This window comes from Cuculus canorus, chromosome 8, assembly GCF_017976375.1.
Source record: "Cuculus canorus isolate bCucCan1 chromosome 8, bCucCan1.pri, whole genome shotgun sequence".
NCBI classification, from domain to species: Eukaryota; Metazoa; Chordata; class Aves; order Cuculiformes; family Cuculidae; genus Cuculus; species Cuculus canorus.
This window is the reverse complement of record NC_071408.1, coordinates 19578929-19596090: the sequence shown is the minus strand read 5'-3', so window position 1 is coordinate 19596090 and position 17162 is coordinate 19578929. Positions and strand designations below refer to the sequence as shown.

General features: G+C 41.0%; 1 protein-coding gene across 15 annotated transcripts in view; it reads left to right on the top strand.

Moving 5' to 3' along the window:
* NFIA (nuclear factor I A) overlaps nucleotides 1-17162 on the top strand; it is a 356165-nt gene that overhangs the window by 232107 nt on the left and 106896 nt on the right. For 13 of the 15 annotated variants that reach the window (XM_054073808.1, XM_054073809.1, XM_054073807.1 and 10 more), the window contains exon 3: nucleotides 7434-7499. The exons of the other annotated variants lie outside the window; for them this stretch is intronic. In XM_054073808.1, coding sequence (XP_053929783.1) covers nucleotides 7434-7499 — 66 coding nt within the window. The remainder of the gene's footprint in view (nucleotides 1-7433; nucleotides 7500-17162) is intronic. 15 annotated transcript variants of the gene reach the window in all.

Sequence of the window (17162 nt, the reverse complement as noted above, 5' to 3'; positions counted from 1 at the left end):
AAGTGGATTACTGTCTGATAGCTGTTCGTTAGCTCAGAGCGTGTTCTCTGTCCTTTCCTTACAGATGTATTAGAAAGATACTATCTAGTGTGGGAAGGCTGATAAAAATATTGATGCGAGACCTATTGGAAAGTAATGTCATTTCCTTTGGCTTCAGCTCAGCTCCAGGAAAATCCGTGTGCCGGTTCCTCTTCTGCCGTAGCAAAGCTCGGTTGCGTGTGTCTCACCGCGCCGTGCACCTAGCTCTAGGAGCACAATTACTCCCAAGTATCGGAGCCAGAAATTAGAAATTAGCACTACCGCCAACTCTTGCCTGACCCTTCCGTTTCACTGTGTCCCTTACAACCACAGGAAAAATAGGACAGCGCAGTCCTTCTTCGTGCAAGTACTCGGCACTTGCTGTTGGCACGCATGCTTCCTCCGGAGACGTTGCTACCTCTCAGCAAATGGCTCGCTGGGGTCCAGCTGCTGTCCCGCGCTGTCGGCAAGGTGTGGAACAGAGCCCGTGGTGGCTGTTGGTGCTGCTCCACCAAGCTAGTTGTTGAAGTCTGGGGAGAAAATTTATTTTTTATATTGCTGCATGGCTGGTGGGCTCTTCCTGGGCGGAGGAGCTCCAGAAAGCAAGAGGGACCCTGCTGCAGGGTCTTCCTTAAGGCCTTACCTTACTTTTAGACAGTTGTCATTATCTTTGTCTAAAGGTCATGGCTAAATTGAATAAAAGGAAAGCTGTGTGTTCCTGTCGATGCACAATGGCAGTATTGACTTTCCTAATCCAGTTTGCTGAGGGGTGAGAGAATTAAATTAGATATCTAAGCACAGAAATTGAGAGCCTTTGAAAACAAAGATAAGGAGACAGCCTGTATTTTCCTTTTCCTGGGAGCTCTGGGCTCAAGATTTTGCAGGTGTGTCATCTGATCCATGGCTTGCATCGATCAAAACTGTGCCAATGCATATTTAATTAGCAAGGGGACCCTGGATGCATTATGGCCATCATCCCTATATTGAATGGACTGTCAGACTTTCTGAATGCTTCCCCACCCCCCCGCTTCGTTGTTTGGGGAGCTTCTGCATTTTGTCTGAGCAGCTAAAAGTTTCTTTGTTTTTAGCTGGTGATGCATACAGCACCACTGAGGAGAATACAAACAAGTAAAGTCCTAAAGTGTTTATTTTGTCTAGGAAAAAGGGCTGAACCAATTTGAATCCTTTGGGTAACCGATTTTTGTATCTCTTGGAATTAAAAAAAAACACAGTTGCCTGATGTTTACTTTAAGAATATTTTATTATAACAAATAAAATCTGTGCTGTGGGATTTCTTAAGGAAGCCTTTGATGACAATTTGAATTAAGTCAAAATTAACGTTTGCTACTGCAAAGGAATAAATAGAAAGTGTTCCAGAAATGAATCAGTAAGCAGGAATCAAAGGCTGTAAACTGTTTTTAAAACAAACATTTAGAAGTGAATCAAATACTTGTTTGTAATATCAAGGAATAAATATGGGAATACACAGATTCCCCACATTCTAGGCTATCACACGATAGCAGTTAATCATTTATGGGCTTGTGAGAACAAAGAAAGTTGATTTAAAATTAAACCATTTTGATACAGCTGTAGAGTCTCGCAGCCTCTCGGTGAAGTTTCGCGTTCTTATTTCATGTAAGGAGGAAAGTAATCAGGAATTTCAGTGTCCAAGAAAAGTTAGCCTGGGAGTTGTGGAGATCTTTGTTTGCATCTACCTTGGTACAAAGCCGCCCCAGCAGACAGAGTGTTGCCTGATAAACAGATGTAATACACAAAGTCTGCTTACAATACCGAGCAACAGACTGTGGGCACATGTTTTGGTCTCATTCAAACTCATCAGCATAGTCTAGCTAGCTGTTTTGTTGCTAGTCTACTTACAGGGTAGCTTAGTAGCGTCTTACTGGTGAAGTAACAAGGAGGGTTTTTGCCACAAAAGTTTTGTGGCAAGGGCTCATGGGAAAATCATTTGCATACATCTTGTTACAAAGGCTGACTACTTCCTGGCTTAGACAAAGTGTTGCCTGATAAACAGACTTAACACACAAATGTCTGTCTGGAATAAACAACAGCAAGCTTTGATTTACATTTCCATTATCAAAGATAATCTCTTTCCCAGTGTACAGGAATTAAGAGTCCTCGCCTTATAAAAAAAACCAGGCTGGCACCACAGGGATTTTACCACTGCAGAACCTTGTTGGTGAGCTGCAGCGATGGAGCGTACTGTACAGGAGGGTATAAAATAAAACTGGAAGTCTGGTACAGATATGTACATGTGTGGTGGTGAGGTGTATGATAATGAAGTACTTTGAGCTCCCTATAAAAGTTGACTTGAAAGCAATGGTTGGAGTTAAATGGAGAGCCAGGCCTTCCTTAAAAGAAATAGTAGTAGCCACCAAAATAGCCGTAAATAATAATTGTAGCATATATGGAACAATCCTTATGTGTTTATATTATAATGTGTAATGAAGGGAAAGTGAGTGTAAAAAGGCTTCACTCTTGGTGCTGGTTTCTGTTTGCAAATCCCTTAAACTCACCATGTAAGACTGTGTATAAAGGAGCATGATTTAGATTTTTTTTTTTTAATGTATATAAATCTTTAGTAGAATCCATGCCCAAAATTATAGATGAAAAATTTATTGCATGAACACAACCCAGGCATATAAATTTTTTATTACAAATAGGACTCTGAAACTTGAATAAAAGAGGTCAGTTTATTATACAATATTCCCCCCCCCAAACATGATATGAATGGAAAATTTAACTTGTGCGTTTCTGTGGTGCTTCTGTGAGGTGCTGGATTGGCAGCTGAAGGGAGGGAGCCCGCTTTATTTAGCTGCAGAGTAGGCTCAGCATGGGCAGTGGCAGCGCAGCCTTGCTCATCTGGCATTGCTGGTAATTTTTTTTCTCTGCTATGCGGGGATCACCTTTACTGTTTAGAGGATAGATGCATCTGCACCTGAGTGAGCACACTGGCTGCTAGTGAGGGCTCAGGTTCTGGTGGGGGTTGGCTCTGCATAGGTAAAAAATAATCTTCAGTTTGCGCAGACCATCAAACAATAAGGTTGGTCCCTGTAGGTCACTGCCACCCCAGACTGGATTCAGCACGCCCTGGAAAACATAGCATGTCAAGAAAGTGTGAGAGCCCAAGAAAGTGTTGCATTTCTCTGAAGCCGGGTAGCCATGAAGAGGTTTAGCGCTGAGAAGTGCCATGACACTCAAAGTGGGGTTTTTTTGGTGGAGGAGCGTGACAACTCTTCACCATCTGTGTCACGTTCCATGAAAAGAACAACATTGTCAGTCTGTTGACATTGGTCCTGTCCACAGGCCAGACTTTCCTGGGAAGGTTTTATTCTTTCCAAACAATGGAGTGTTCCCTTCCAGCGCTGCGAGCCCTGCTTCCTTGCAGCCATCGTGCAGCCCGGCTGGAGCTGTGCTCCTGCTACAGCTTGAAAAGGAAAATTGCGTATTGAAAAGTCCAGAGCTTCCGTCCTGGAGCTGAAGGTCCCTGCCTGCTTATGGTGTGAGATCAGGCAGACCTGGGGTCTCAGGCATAACCACCTCGGTCATGCTGGTGTAGCACACGCTTAAGAAACAGATCGAAAGAGAAATGGAGAATACAGACATAGTAGGAAAAGCTACTTCAGAAAACAAGCCCTTTTTGTTGTGGTTTTTTTTTTTTTGCTTTATCCCTTAATCATAGTTGATTCTTGAAAGTAGAGAGTGAAATAGCTTCGACATGCTTTTTATCCTGTTTCCTCATGATTATGGTTGATGCCAGATCCCCTTGAGCTTCTCTTATCCAGTAACCTCATCTCCAGTGTATGTACTCACACTAACCCCAGCTAGTTCAGGGTTAAAAATTCCAACCACTAACTTTTCTTTAACTAAAAAAAAAAAAACAAAACCCCAAATAAAACCCATTGTGCTATTCAAGGTTAAGCTTCCTCAAATATAAAACTAGATTCCTTGGTGATTTTTTTTTCTTTAAATCAGCAATCTTAATAGTGGTTCCTCACTATAATATTTCCAACTCCATCTGAAATCATTTAAATCCTCTCCTTAATAACATGCACTTTATTGTAATATACAGATTCTTTGGCTTCATACCAGCCTTAGCTTAAGGCACCAATGAAACTCGTTGCCGCAGGGGGCCGTGGATTCAAGAGGGGCTCGCATCTACTGTATATTTTGTTTTGTATGTTTTCCAATGGCTCTAATTATTGCAGGTGGTAGAATTTAACTGGCAGTGTTGTTGCTAAAGAAAATAGGCATAAAGTGTATACTGTTTTGCAGAGTGGCTATCAAATACATAGAAAAGAGAAAATCAAATGAATTGTTAAACTGCTGTATAGTAAATGATTTTATTGATTTAACGCAAATGCTTGTGAAAACGATCTTCCATTTATATCAATTATGTATGGGCAAAAATTAATTTATTCCTCTGGTCACCTGTTTGCCTAACTGACTCAGCAGGACAGACTTTCCCCCTCTGGTAGACGAGCCCACAAAATGCTACACATTAGAAAAACTGGAATTTTAAAGTTTCCATGTGCAAAACAACAAAAAAGCCCCGACAGGAGTTACTGCCAACTGCTGAAAAAGCAAAGCGTGAGCGGTGGAGGCTGAGCAAGACTCTCCTGTCCTAGGAAAGACTGTAAAATACAACGGCTCTTATTTTGCCAATCCCTTAACCATGTGGCAGCACATTTATATGTACCGGATCATCTGCAGCATCTGAATAAAATCAGGGAAGCAAAATTCTGCATATAAACATTTTGGCTAAGTGCCTTAACTCAGTCTTCTTATCTGGGGTTTCCACAAGATGCCACCTTGCATAACAATGCTGAGCATACGCTTGCCCAATACATGTTTTCGGTAGCCTCCCATGATCTCTCTACCGCAGGATAGATTGGTTTTAATTCTACCTTGTCCTGCATTTTATTGCCCCACGCCTCTCCATGAAGAACAGTCCTTAAAGCCTGCGTTATCTTTTTTAGAAATTAATATTTAATTTCAGCAGTTGGGGTCGGTTTCAGGAAAGCAAAAATAGGAAAAACGTTATCGCAGTAGCCAGAGTAGTAAAAGAAGAAACTTAAGGTTCAGTGTGTAAACATATGTCCTACGGCCAGTAGAGTCTCTCTTGTGCCACTGGCTTTGGTGTTGGAAAAACAGCCCTCAACACAAACAAAAGTACTTTGTTTCTCAGAACCCAGAAGCAGCTCCCGCTCCGCGCTGCCCACCGGCTGCAGGGCTGTGCTGGGGAGTGAAGGTGCCAGGCTGGGAGCGCCAGCGCCGAGCCCAGCTCCTGTGCCTGCCACCGAGCCCTCGTCTCTCTCGCTGATTCGCAGGATTATTTACAATATTGAAAGGAAAATATGCTTTGAGTCCCTGATTTTTGCAGAAACTTTTTCAAATATATAATTTCTTTGTGGAATTCTGACCCTATTTTAAACATAAAGCGCAAACACTGATTGAACCATGGCTTGCTGGAGGAAAAGAAAAAACTGAAAAATAAGCAAAAGCCTAATGCCTGCCCTGTAAAATGAAGTCCGTTGAATGTTGACTTTGAATGTTAACTAGATATTTTACATTCCTAATATTCTACCTTTGTTTCGATCTTTGTGGATTCGGAAACATGAAGCTTCTTACCAAAATCTAATGTCCAGAATATAACAGCGCTGTGCGTGTTACTTCGTACTTCTATGTGCTATCACTGATTTGAAGATAACCTGGAAGATCAATATGTAAAACAAAATTGCAGAATTGAGAATATTTTTTTCAATAAGCTTCATTGGAGAAATTATTAAAAGTAATAAATATAAAACAGAGGAAACAGATTCTGGGCGCGTGGGGAAACATAACTTTTTAGGAGAATTTCATTTATTTTAAATAGAAGCGTCAGGATTGAAGCTTTCTTTGCTAAATAATCTGAAAGTTTATATTATGAAATATATCAAAATTTGTTTTATGAGCACTTCCTTTACTTGTAGTTTTTAATTAATACAAGATTGTCCTCTAAGCTTCTGAATGATACCTAATCCATACAGTCAGCAGGTAAAAAAAAAAAATGAATATTTAAAATAGGCATTTTCTTTATAGTGCTCTGTGGTAATTAAAATCTTCATTTGCTTAAAAGCAAGGAACCTTTTTCAAGCAATAAATTAGCATTGCTTGACCCAAGGTCACTAGTAGTACTGCTTCTTCCAGCGCTATTAATACCTCAAAGAAAAAGAAGGGGTGGTGTTATCACTCTGTTGCAATAGAAGTAAGATTTTCAATTTAATCACAGTTAAGTGTCATGACCTTTTGATCTTGCATTGACTTCTCACTGAAATGTGGTCAAATTTCAGACAGCTGATTCTAAACTCCACAAAGTCAAGGTGAAGTCAGAAAATCAGTTTGTCACGATTAGGGGTGTTTTTGATGCAGTAGCAAGTGGTTTAATTTCCTAAGTTTTGTTTCGCAGCAAAAACTTTTAAAATGGGATCAATAAATTACAGAACAATGTCTAGGGAAAAAATACGTATTTGAATTAATTCAAATAAACAGGAGTTTGAGGGATTTGTAAAAATATTTTTTCACACAGATGAGGGGACCTGTTTTCCCAGTTCATAGTGATAGAAGGAACATATTTGACTGAAGCTTCAACTAAGAACAGTTTTTGAACCCAAGAGTGATCTTCACATAAAGTAGAGTTAATAAAGTGTAAAAAATACAAAGCATTCATATTTACATATACCCCTTTATAGATAATTTTATTATTTTAAGCAAATAAATTGTGTTCATTGGAGAATGTTAGCTGGGAGTTTGCAGGACCCATTATTTGCACAAGTTCTAAAGCAGTTCATCCAGTGTGTGGCTTCATTTTTACCTCTGCAAATCAGGGACAACGCTGTACATTTCAGTGATCTTGTAGCACTGTAACCACTGTGAAAGTATGGAGAAAATCAGCTCTACTCTCAGTTTTGCAGATTTTGTTCCAGAAATGTGTAGACAACAATCTCCTCGACTTTGTAGTGTTGCTTAGTTACCTTTCTATGCCTGCTCCAAAATGTTTTTTTAGACTTTACTATGTGTTGGATTAAGGCTCTGGTTTGTATACAACATAGAGGCTGCATTAGAAAAAACATGTAGGAGAGTAGTTTAAATATGCCTTCTCTAAAAAGAAGGATTCTCAAAGCTTAATTTATGCTAACACACACACACACCAAGCACTCTGTGTAGTGCCGTAAACAAGATTCCCTTTTTTTTTTCTGCAAAAATATTACCTAGGCACGGGACTTTCGCAATATCATGTCCTAGTGCAACACTCCTGTCCTTAGTTTGTACTCTCAGCCTTTTGAGGAAGTCTGGCGCCTCTGATCTATTTTCCACAGCAGACCCTGTAATTTTTGGCTGTATTTTATGTTTTTCAGATTCAAGTCAATCTGAAAGTCCCAGCCAGCCAAGTGAAGCTGATATTAAGGACCAGCCAGAAAATGGTAAGTTCTTACCTGCTGCTCCTGCTTTGGGATATTAAAACAGCCCATATTTATAAAGATTTTTTTTCCCATGTCTAATATAAAAGAATTATTCAGAATAATTGACATGGGGTAGCTACAAATAGATTGTATACTCTCCTCATAGTTAAAATGCTACCGTTTTAATAATCTAAGCTAGCATTTATTTCTCCAATCCTGAAAAGAGACAATTTTTTTTTCCTTTAAAAATAATTCTCATTAGGGAGATGCCGTTAAAGAGCCTCCTGTATGCAACCCTTATCCTTATTCCTCCATAGCAAAAGCTCTCAGTCCCTGGGCCATGAGTCGTGACCCCCAGGGGTGTGTGCTTCGTCGCTTTCATTTTTATCTATGTGCTTGCAACTTCATTTTGTTTATTGATGCTCTCACACTACACACTGAAGTATCTAACTTTCAGTATGTGGCCAGCCATCACATTAGAGTGCAGGATCTCAGATAGTCCTGTGAAGCAAAATGGGTGGTTTGAAATATGCTTCTGCAGAGCCATTCTCTGCTGCAAAAATCTGCTATGCAAAACTGAGCAGTAGCACTCCCAGCCATTGCAGCTTTGGGGCAGGATTGCTCATCTATAAGCACCTCCACTGCTCAGACAGGTGCCCCCTGTACGACTGACACAGGCGCTACCAGCATTCTCATTTTTTCAGTGACGTGCTTTGAGGGTTGTAGATACCATGGGTAAGCAGGGCAGGGAAGGTCTGCTAAAGCTTGGTGCTCATTGTTCTTGTATGTTCGCAATGCCATTGTTTCAGGTGGCAGCAGATTAAGCTTATTTGGAAGTAGCAGCAGGACCATGAATTTTGGAAAAACTAGTACTCTTGAGCTAGGACAATTTTAGTAGGAGTAATAGCTTCTACTGAATCGATGGCTTGCATTGTAAAGCAGCCTGATGAAATCGTTCAATAATAGGGAATTTCTGTAGGGACTATATGTGAGAGGATACATATGTGTGTATGGCAGCTTCTCTTCCTTTTTATGTTTAAGTAAGGTAGACCTCAGCCATTTTTGTTGGCCCATTGGCAACTGAGTTTTGTTTTATTACTTATATTTAGGACTTAGAAATAATGTCTCCCAAAGTGACAGTGATTATTAATAGGGTTTTTTTACTTTTTTTATCCATAATCAGATACTTTTTTAAAAGACCTAAACGTAGACAGAGGATCCACTCTACAGGGGTCTACTGCTCATGAACAGAAAAGAAAAAATTATGTGGACTGTTTATGTCTCTAAAACCTGTCACCACTTTGGGGACATTTAAGTCCATCTCATGTGCAAATCTTATATCTGTAATAATAAACTGCAATTGCGCTTTCACAGGGCAACTAACTGTTTTTGCCCCAAACCCTTGCAGTGCATCCCTACACCTGAGTGTTTGTTCAGTGTGTGATTTGGGGACTTCAGTAGCAACTGAAAAAGTTGCAAGTGGGAGTGAGGTTGAGGGGCTGTGTTCAGATCCAGACTGCATTTGGACTGGGGTTTAAACGGCAGATAGAATTAGGGGAAGGGAAAGAAAAAGAGGTGTAGGTAGATAAAACTTCAAAATAGAAGCATGGGACATAAAGCACAGAGCTCATTGGTCTGGTAAGATTTTGGCGTTTGGGGTTCCTTTATTTTCCTTCCGCTGAAATATGAAAGGTTTCATATTTTGATAGATTTCGTGCTACTCATTTCTAAACATACCATCTTAAAAGATTTCTGTTGTTTCTGAAAGACAGTGCCTAATTTCCCTTATAAATCCTGTTCACAGAAATTCTAATTTGTAGCCAAAGGATTGTGAGGTTAAGAGAAGAACTGACTAAACTGTGATTTTTGTTCTGCCAATTGTGGGTTGGGGTTGTTTTTTTTTTTTTGTGGGGAATATGTTGCCTATGTTTATTAAGCCATATTTTAATTTAGAATGTATTAGGCAGCAAGCATATTATTATTTCGTGTTTCGGTAATACTCTTTGGCAGCTATTAAACCACAGTTCTTCTTACCCTGCAGTTTCTTAGTCTTAAGGAAGCCTGTTACTCAATAACCGCCCCATAAAGCAGCAATGTCAGTGTTTAATAATGTAAAATCTGTAAGAGCCTAATGAAATATCTCTGATTCGGAGACTGAGTCTTCCTTGTAAAACAAGCTTTTAGTGAATTCTTGGAACTTTACTGGTGCAAAAGGTACTTTTTTTAATAAACAGGAAAAGGAATTTGCTTTTTCTCAGTTTTACTAAGGGGTATTTTTCCCCACCACAGCAGAAGCCTCCTAACTGATTACGCACCTTTTGCAGTGCCTGTGTGGGAGACTTTCTTTACAAACGCATCTAACATTGTCTGTTAGCCCTAAAGGGCTTGTTCCCCCTGGGCACTCGCTGAGCTCATTCTTCGCACACGCAGCCCCTGGCTTGCACTGTACCCAGTGTGTAGATCAACACAGATCTGCAGCTCTTATCTACTGAACGTGAGGATGAAAGCAAAACTGCAGGCTTTAGAAAATGAAAAACTGCACGCACAGAAACGGACACAATAAATCATATTAACTGCGTTGTTCTACACTTGCTGTAGACCCACTTCCACAGGGCCCAATCCAAACCCCTCTGGAGTCAACGGGAGTCTCGTAATTGATTTTACGGAGAGTGGGAATGAGCCCACACAGAGAGGATTTTTTTCTTTAAATTAAAGAAAAATAGTATTATGAATAATCTTATTCCTACTGATGCTAACAACGGAATGACTAGATTGAGGGCAGCTTCGGAGTAATTTTGCTTGTGTTTCTGGAAGGCAGAAAGAAGAGTATCGATTAAGTACTACCTTTTACGTGCATGCATTCCTTCATTTTAAAAAAATAAATCTTTAAAGGCCTTGTGAGGGTTATACAACCTCTCTACTTGCCTGTTAATATCCTTTCTGTTCCACTCCATAAATTCTAGAGCTATTTATTATACACATATATTTTGCATACCTTGAGTAATGTAGGTTCAAAAGGGTCAACTATACAGCCCTGAAAAAGAAGGCCTCCTACTACAGATTTTAATTTATCATTTTAAATTGTATGTGTTATTTTGGAAAGCCTGTACATCTAACCTTCATTAAGGTGAAGTTCATGGGGAAAAAGGTTTTTCTTTCTTAGAGCCACTCCTTATTTTCTTGCGGGCTTCACTTGAGCTGAATCATCACAAACAAGAGAAGATAGTAACATCTTCTGCTCTCAGTGATGGCTTTAACACAAATTTTACTCTTTTCTTCAGCCTTCATTAAGTCAGAATAATTTTCAGGCAGTCACTTACTGGATCACTTCTGCAAAAATTTATGAAAATATTAAGAATTTTATTTTTTCCAGGGAAAGAGACATATCCAGCATGATGGTCATGGAAAACAAACACGCAGGCTAGACAGGGCTCATTTGTGCGTGCATGGTCCAAGGTCCAGATGTCTTGTCCTCGAACCAGGGGGAAGGCTAACGTATAACCAAATGGTGTACAGGGTGCTGCAGTCTCTCAGTTCCATTAGCATAGGAAAGAGCTTCCTCGGGAGAGGAAGAAAACCCAGAATTTGTCTGTCTGTTATGTGAGTGAGGAAATTTGCAGGAGAGATGATGAAACAGACCAGCAACTTCATCTGAAAGGCAGGAGCATGTTCCGATGTCCTGATACTTTGCTCAAATGAGGGGTTTTTTTCTGACCAGCTGGGTCCAACACCCGTGTGGAAAATTCCCCACTTTTGTAGTTGCCTAGTGGTTCGTAAAAGCTTCATTTCAATTGGCACTGCAAAGCGATTTTGTAATTCACCCAATCAAAGAAAATTTTACTGATTTTAAAAGCTTGTTAAATGCACCGGTTTGGTGTTGTACTTTATAAATAAACTAGTTTTCAGTGAACTGAGGGTGACAAAATGGCTAGTCTGATGTAGTGAAGTGACTGCATGCCTGGGGATCAGGAACAACTGAATTCCCGGCTCAGCACTGCCCTGGACTCTCTCTAGGGCTTTTATTCTCTCTTTCAGTCATGGAAAGGGCTATCAGATAGCTTTTCTTTTTTGTAAGTAGGATTATTTTAAACTTTTACAGAAAAACTTCTCAATCTTTCTGTCTGCAAAGTGGAGATACTTGTGATTCTAGCTTTCAGAGATTCATTGAATATTAAAAGTCAAACCCTCCTCTGTTCCAGCAGGAGTTTAACTCTGGAGAAAGGCTAGGGGAGTGTAGCACAAACTGGGTAATAATTGCAGTACCGCGCTGTGTTACTGCTGTCAGTAAATGGATGTCAGACATTCACCAGGCGATGTTTGTGTTTGATGCGGCAGTACTGGAGAATTAATAACTGCAGCACAAAGGTACACACAAAGTGTGCTGTGTAAAGCAAAAGAATGCTGTGTCATTTTCTATAGGCAATTGATGTCTCTCGAGCATGTGGTATTGTGATTTGATAACTCAAAGTTGGTAACACACCACTTTAATTGTAGATTAGCAAATTCTTTTTAAAGAAGTTGGTAAATTCTGCCATTTCAAGGGAGAAAGACAGTATTCATTATTACAGCTGATAACAAATGCGTGCCAAATTCATTGCTCAAACAATTTCTGTAGAGGGAGAGGCATTTATCTAAAAAATAAAAATGTTTAATGCCCAAACCAAATGCTTTTTAGTTTTAATGTATTCTTGGTGCTTAGAGCTGCAAGTACCTTAACAGCACTGCAGGAAATGAAAGGCATATTGTTCTTTGTAACATTAAAAAAAAAAAAAAAAACCACAAAAAAACCCAGTGATGTACCGTAACTCACAGAACTCGTTTTTCAACCCTGCAGTAATTACACTGGACTTGTAAATATCATCTGTGAATTCTTTGCTTAAGTAAGGCTGGACTTGAGTATTAAACCTTAAGTATATGCTTATTTTTCTATGTCTAAAAGTGTAAAAGAGAAGTTCTGGTCCTCAAGCTGTGGAGGAAAGAGAAGGCCGTAGAGGGAATGTGTACAAAGATAAGTTTCCTTTTCTTCTCTCAGTGAGGTTGGTCATGGAAGGCGTAATATAGCTTTGGCTAAAGGCAGGAGGGGATTACGTGCAACGTGGTAAAATGCAAAAGCAGCTTGTGGAAAGACCTCTCTGCCTTAACTAATAGGCTGCAGAGCCCAGACCCTTTTGTACGCTTGCCTTCTGGTCCCAAAACCTGGCATTCTTGTTTCATGCAGTGGCCTGCAGCTTCACCCAGTGGAAGTGAGGACTGCCTGGCCTGATAATTAGGCGCTCTTCTTGGATGCAGAATTCACTGTTCAACCCCTCTTTTCAAGCTGATCCAGGCAGGATAAGTAACTGTTCTTTGTGGTTGTCCCCACCACACGACCACACTATAAGTTAAGTGGTAGCTAAGAGACCTCCAATTCCTTCAACAGCCAAGTTTTTAACTAGTAAAAACAGAGTGCCTCCAGAGGCCATCCCCTCTCAGGCCGTGCTTAACCTGCTATCTCCACTGCTCCACATAGAGTCCAGCAGCCTCCTGGGCTCTCTCAGCTGTGACTGAATGTGATACCAACCAGCACTTACTCGCCAAGGAGGTGCTGCAAGTGCAGCAGGACTTGAGGTGTCTGTAGAGTCAGCTGTCCTTGCATAGACCCTTAATTCCCACTTGGGGAGTGCATGGGTATGAGCAGCTCTCTGAAGACACAATGCTGAAACTGGTACTGTTAGAAAGTACACCGGCTCAGATGACTGACATTCCTGAAACACCTCATTTGCAGCAGAAAACTGAGCCTTGCAGAGAAAGTTCTCTATGTTACAGTTACAAACAGGGCAATACAGTAATGGCAGCTTGTATTATTGTTCTTGTTCCTGAGATCATTTGCATCAGAATCTTATAAATGCAAGAAGACTCTCCTCTCTTGTTTACAGAGCAACACTGAGGAGTTATCACAGCCTGGGGGACTAATCTAAAATTAACTTTGCTTCAGAAAATGCTTTTGAAAAAAAAATCCCTTAGCATTTTCAATAAGGAATCTCATAGCTGGTGCTGAAGTCAAAGCTCCTGGTGATGTCAGCTTGTTTGCACCTTTCTAACTTGCCAGGGCCAAATTCTGAACAGATTTGCACCCTTACAGATAACATTGTCTGCTGGGAACCGCAGTGGGGAACTTTGTCCAGGCTTGAAAGCTCTGGCTGAGCCAGGAAGCCCTGGTGAGGCTGCTCTCTTCTGCCTTCCTGTGGGTTGGACAGCATCAGCTGTTGACTCGTAACAGGACCCATAAGCCTACAAAGGTCTGGTGAGGTCCAGGCTGTGTTTCATCACCTACTGTCTGAGAACCAGTATTTCCCAAGGAAACAAGAGCAGATATGTCTGGTTGTAAATTTAACTTATGTGTGATATAGTCTTGCATTTTCTTCATCTTATTTCATCACAGATATATTACAACAAGAGCTAGAAATATAGTATTTGAATCATGATAGTCTAGAATTGAAACTTTGCAGCACCCAGCTGTATTTCCCAGCCAGCTGCATGACGATGATGAAGAACATCTGAATAATTAGGAAAGAAAATACCATTTTCTCCTATATTACCATATTTTTATTGAGATTCACACTTAAAGTCAAATGATTTTGTGGTCCAGATCATAAGGCATAGTTACACCATTTCCAGGATTTAGCGGGTTCTCTGCTAGTCTCAGGATTTAGCCTGCTTATCAGTAGTTGGCACTCTCTTGAGGGGACCCTGCGATGGCAACAGTGAAAGGTGTTGACTGTCAGTCGGGTGAGATACGCGGTCGTCAGTGAGGGTCAGCTCTGCAGCCTGTGCTGGGGCCAAGTGGAGAGCCTTTCTCATCAGTGACCTGCAATGTTGGAGACGTGAGGATTGACAGAGGACTTAAGTTTTCACTGCTACTAGCCATTAACCTTCACAAGCAAAGCATTCCCACAAAAAATTCATCCAAGGCGAGTATGACAGGAAATATTCAAAGCATGAAATGAATGCTTATAGCATGACAAAGCAGTGCTTGAAAGACGTGAAATGTTCATTACGCTTGGAGTGTCTGAATGCTGCAAAGGAAAGGAGAAATAAAAATGTGGCTAGAGTATATATTTTTATTTCTTGCATTTGTGTGTACAGAAAAAAGGCAGTGAACCTTTCCAGTGGATAAGGTACATAAATACAGCTGCAATTATTCCAAGTAATTTCAAAATACATTTTTATTCTGTTACTCTGTTCCATTCCTTTCCGTGTATATTTATCCACAAGATAACAGCAAGGGCCATCTAGAGGGCAGCTTGGAAATGGGCTGGCCAGCAGCCCCCATCCCAGTGAGGCAAGTTTCCGTCTATGCTCTGCAGGGCCAACCGAGGCTTTTCTTTGCCCCGCAGCAGTGCCAAGTTGCTGCTCCTTCCTCTGCTGCAGAGTTGGGCTGGAGGCAAGCAGACATGGCAGGGCTCTGCCTCTGTGTCAGCTTCTTCTGCCTGTGTCCCACCTTTGCATGTTGAGAGGTGCCTCAGTGTTAACTTTAGCCAGTTCTCCTGGGGTCCTGGAAAGGGTGTCTGGAGCTGTGAGCAGTCTCCAATTTTCACTACAACAGAGTATCTTTTGTCATGAGAGACTTGCTGTTTAATTAACAGCTGAGAGTTGTGTTGCATCACAGTAATTGCTACCACCTAAGCAGACCAAAGGGTGAAGGATGCTTTTCAGTACCATGCTTGCCCACCAAGAAGCTGGGCACTCAGGGAAAGAAGTTTATTTGTGATATGATCATCATTTTAATTTTCTGTACAGTAGAGAGGGGAGTTTATTAGTGGGAACATAACGTGATGCCGAGGCCTAACATGCAAAGCAAAACCCCAAACCTATCTATTTGTCTTTCGATGTAAGAATTTCCAAATGCCTGTAATGTAAGACAAAGGGAAAATTTTACTTGCAGGAAAATTGCCTTCCATAATAACCAAGAAAAAAAATACAGAACGCCCACATTAGAGCAGCATGATCCAAAATGTGAACTTTTTACGCCTCCCCAACCTTCTAGGTTAGGCTTCCAACCAAGTGATCTTTTATTATCAACATGATATACCCTTGACATAATTTGGCGCAGTAAAGCTTCTTCTGCTGAACTCGTGATTTCATTTACTAGATCTGATGAAAGTTCTGTGAACCACGGTAAAATGTGATAATTAGTAGTTTAATTCTTTTTGGGTGTGCGTATTAATTGAAAAGGCTTGAACTATAAATACAGGGCCTGTGGATAAAAGCACACTCTGAAATCAGTCGCTTATCCGAAGTATTCATTACTTCACATCTATTTAGATAGTGTCTCTTTGCAGCAGTGCCAGTCGTCTGTTGAAGTGAGTGGGAGCCCTGCACTCAGAGATCGCAACAGCAAAATCCAGCCTGACTCGTCATTGCTCTCATGCAATCGGAAGCAGTCCCTGGCCAGAATTTTGCCCACTGTGGTTAAACCACTGGAAATTAGAAATGTACGCTGGGAGCTGTGCTCTGCATATGAGCTGGTGAAGCGCTGTCTCTCTTGCTGTGCGAGCTGCAGGAGACAGAAGAGGCTGAAGGCGGCGTTTGCTGGCCAGCCACAGCGTCCTCCTCACTCTCTTGTTGTAGAGGTGGTGGCGGTGGCAGTGCGTTGGTGGGTGGCAGACTCCCCATCTCTGACATCTTCCTGCTCCTCAACAAGTCCAACCAGAGCATCAGAGATACCCCACAATTAAAGTCCCAGACACCTTGGTACTTTATGACACACTATAGTTTTCTTCCTACTTACACACTTATCGTTCATAGTATTTGAACCATCAGCCCCTAAACCTCTGCTGTTTCAGCCAGGGCTTGGTTCATTCGACTGTGAATGTCAGAGTGTAGCACCACCGAGAGCTGCGATAAGGAATCGTGCTTTCTTGCTCGTGCTCATGTGTGCTTTTGTTCTGACTTCCTGACCAGTACAGGAGGTATGCTGTTGACTCTAGGCTATTGTACATATATACTATGAAAATGTGTGTCATTATTTCACACCTTCCTCTGGTTGCTGTGTGTGGTGTAATGCCTGGATGAATCATACCTGGTTTTACAGGTACAAGGCGATTTTCATTCAAGTGGATTTCAACCTTCATACTCATATTTGGTTTGCAAATATAGAAAAAATCTATGTATCTGTGTATACTGCAGATTCATGGGCTGATCAGGTGCTTACCAACTAGCCGTAGTTTTGTAAATCTGAAGTTGTATACGTGAGCAGAGAGGTGCACATGGAGAGCAGTGCACAGCTCCAGAAAGCTGTGTGCTGAACTGTTGCTGTTGTCAAGGGAGGGCACTTTGGCAAGACCAGGTTCCCAGAAAAAGCCTCATCACTTCTATAGCTAATCAGATGCTATTTTTTAATTGCAGACATTACTTATTAATTGCAGAACTTGCTAGATAGGAAATGGAAAGAAAGTTTAGGTTGACTCTCACAAAGCTGCGAGAATAAAATCCCTTCTGAAGCCTGGCCGTAGCGTAATGTGACTGAAATGGAAAAATACCAGATCCGTTTCTTGGAAAGTGAGAAGGAGACTTTTATTTGCAGTGGTTTGCAAATATTTTCTCAGGAGCGACATAGTGAGCCTGGCAAAAGAGGGCAGGAGGAAGGTGAAGCAAGTGAGCCACACTTGTAAACATACTCCTTTAACTCTGCTATTGTTATCT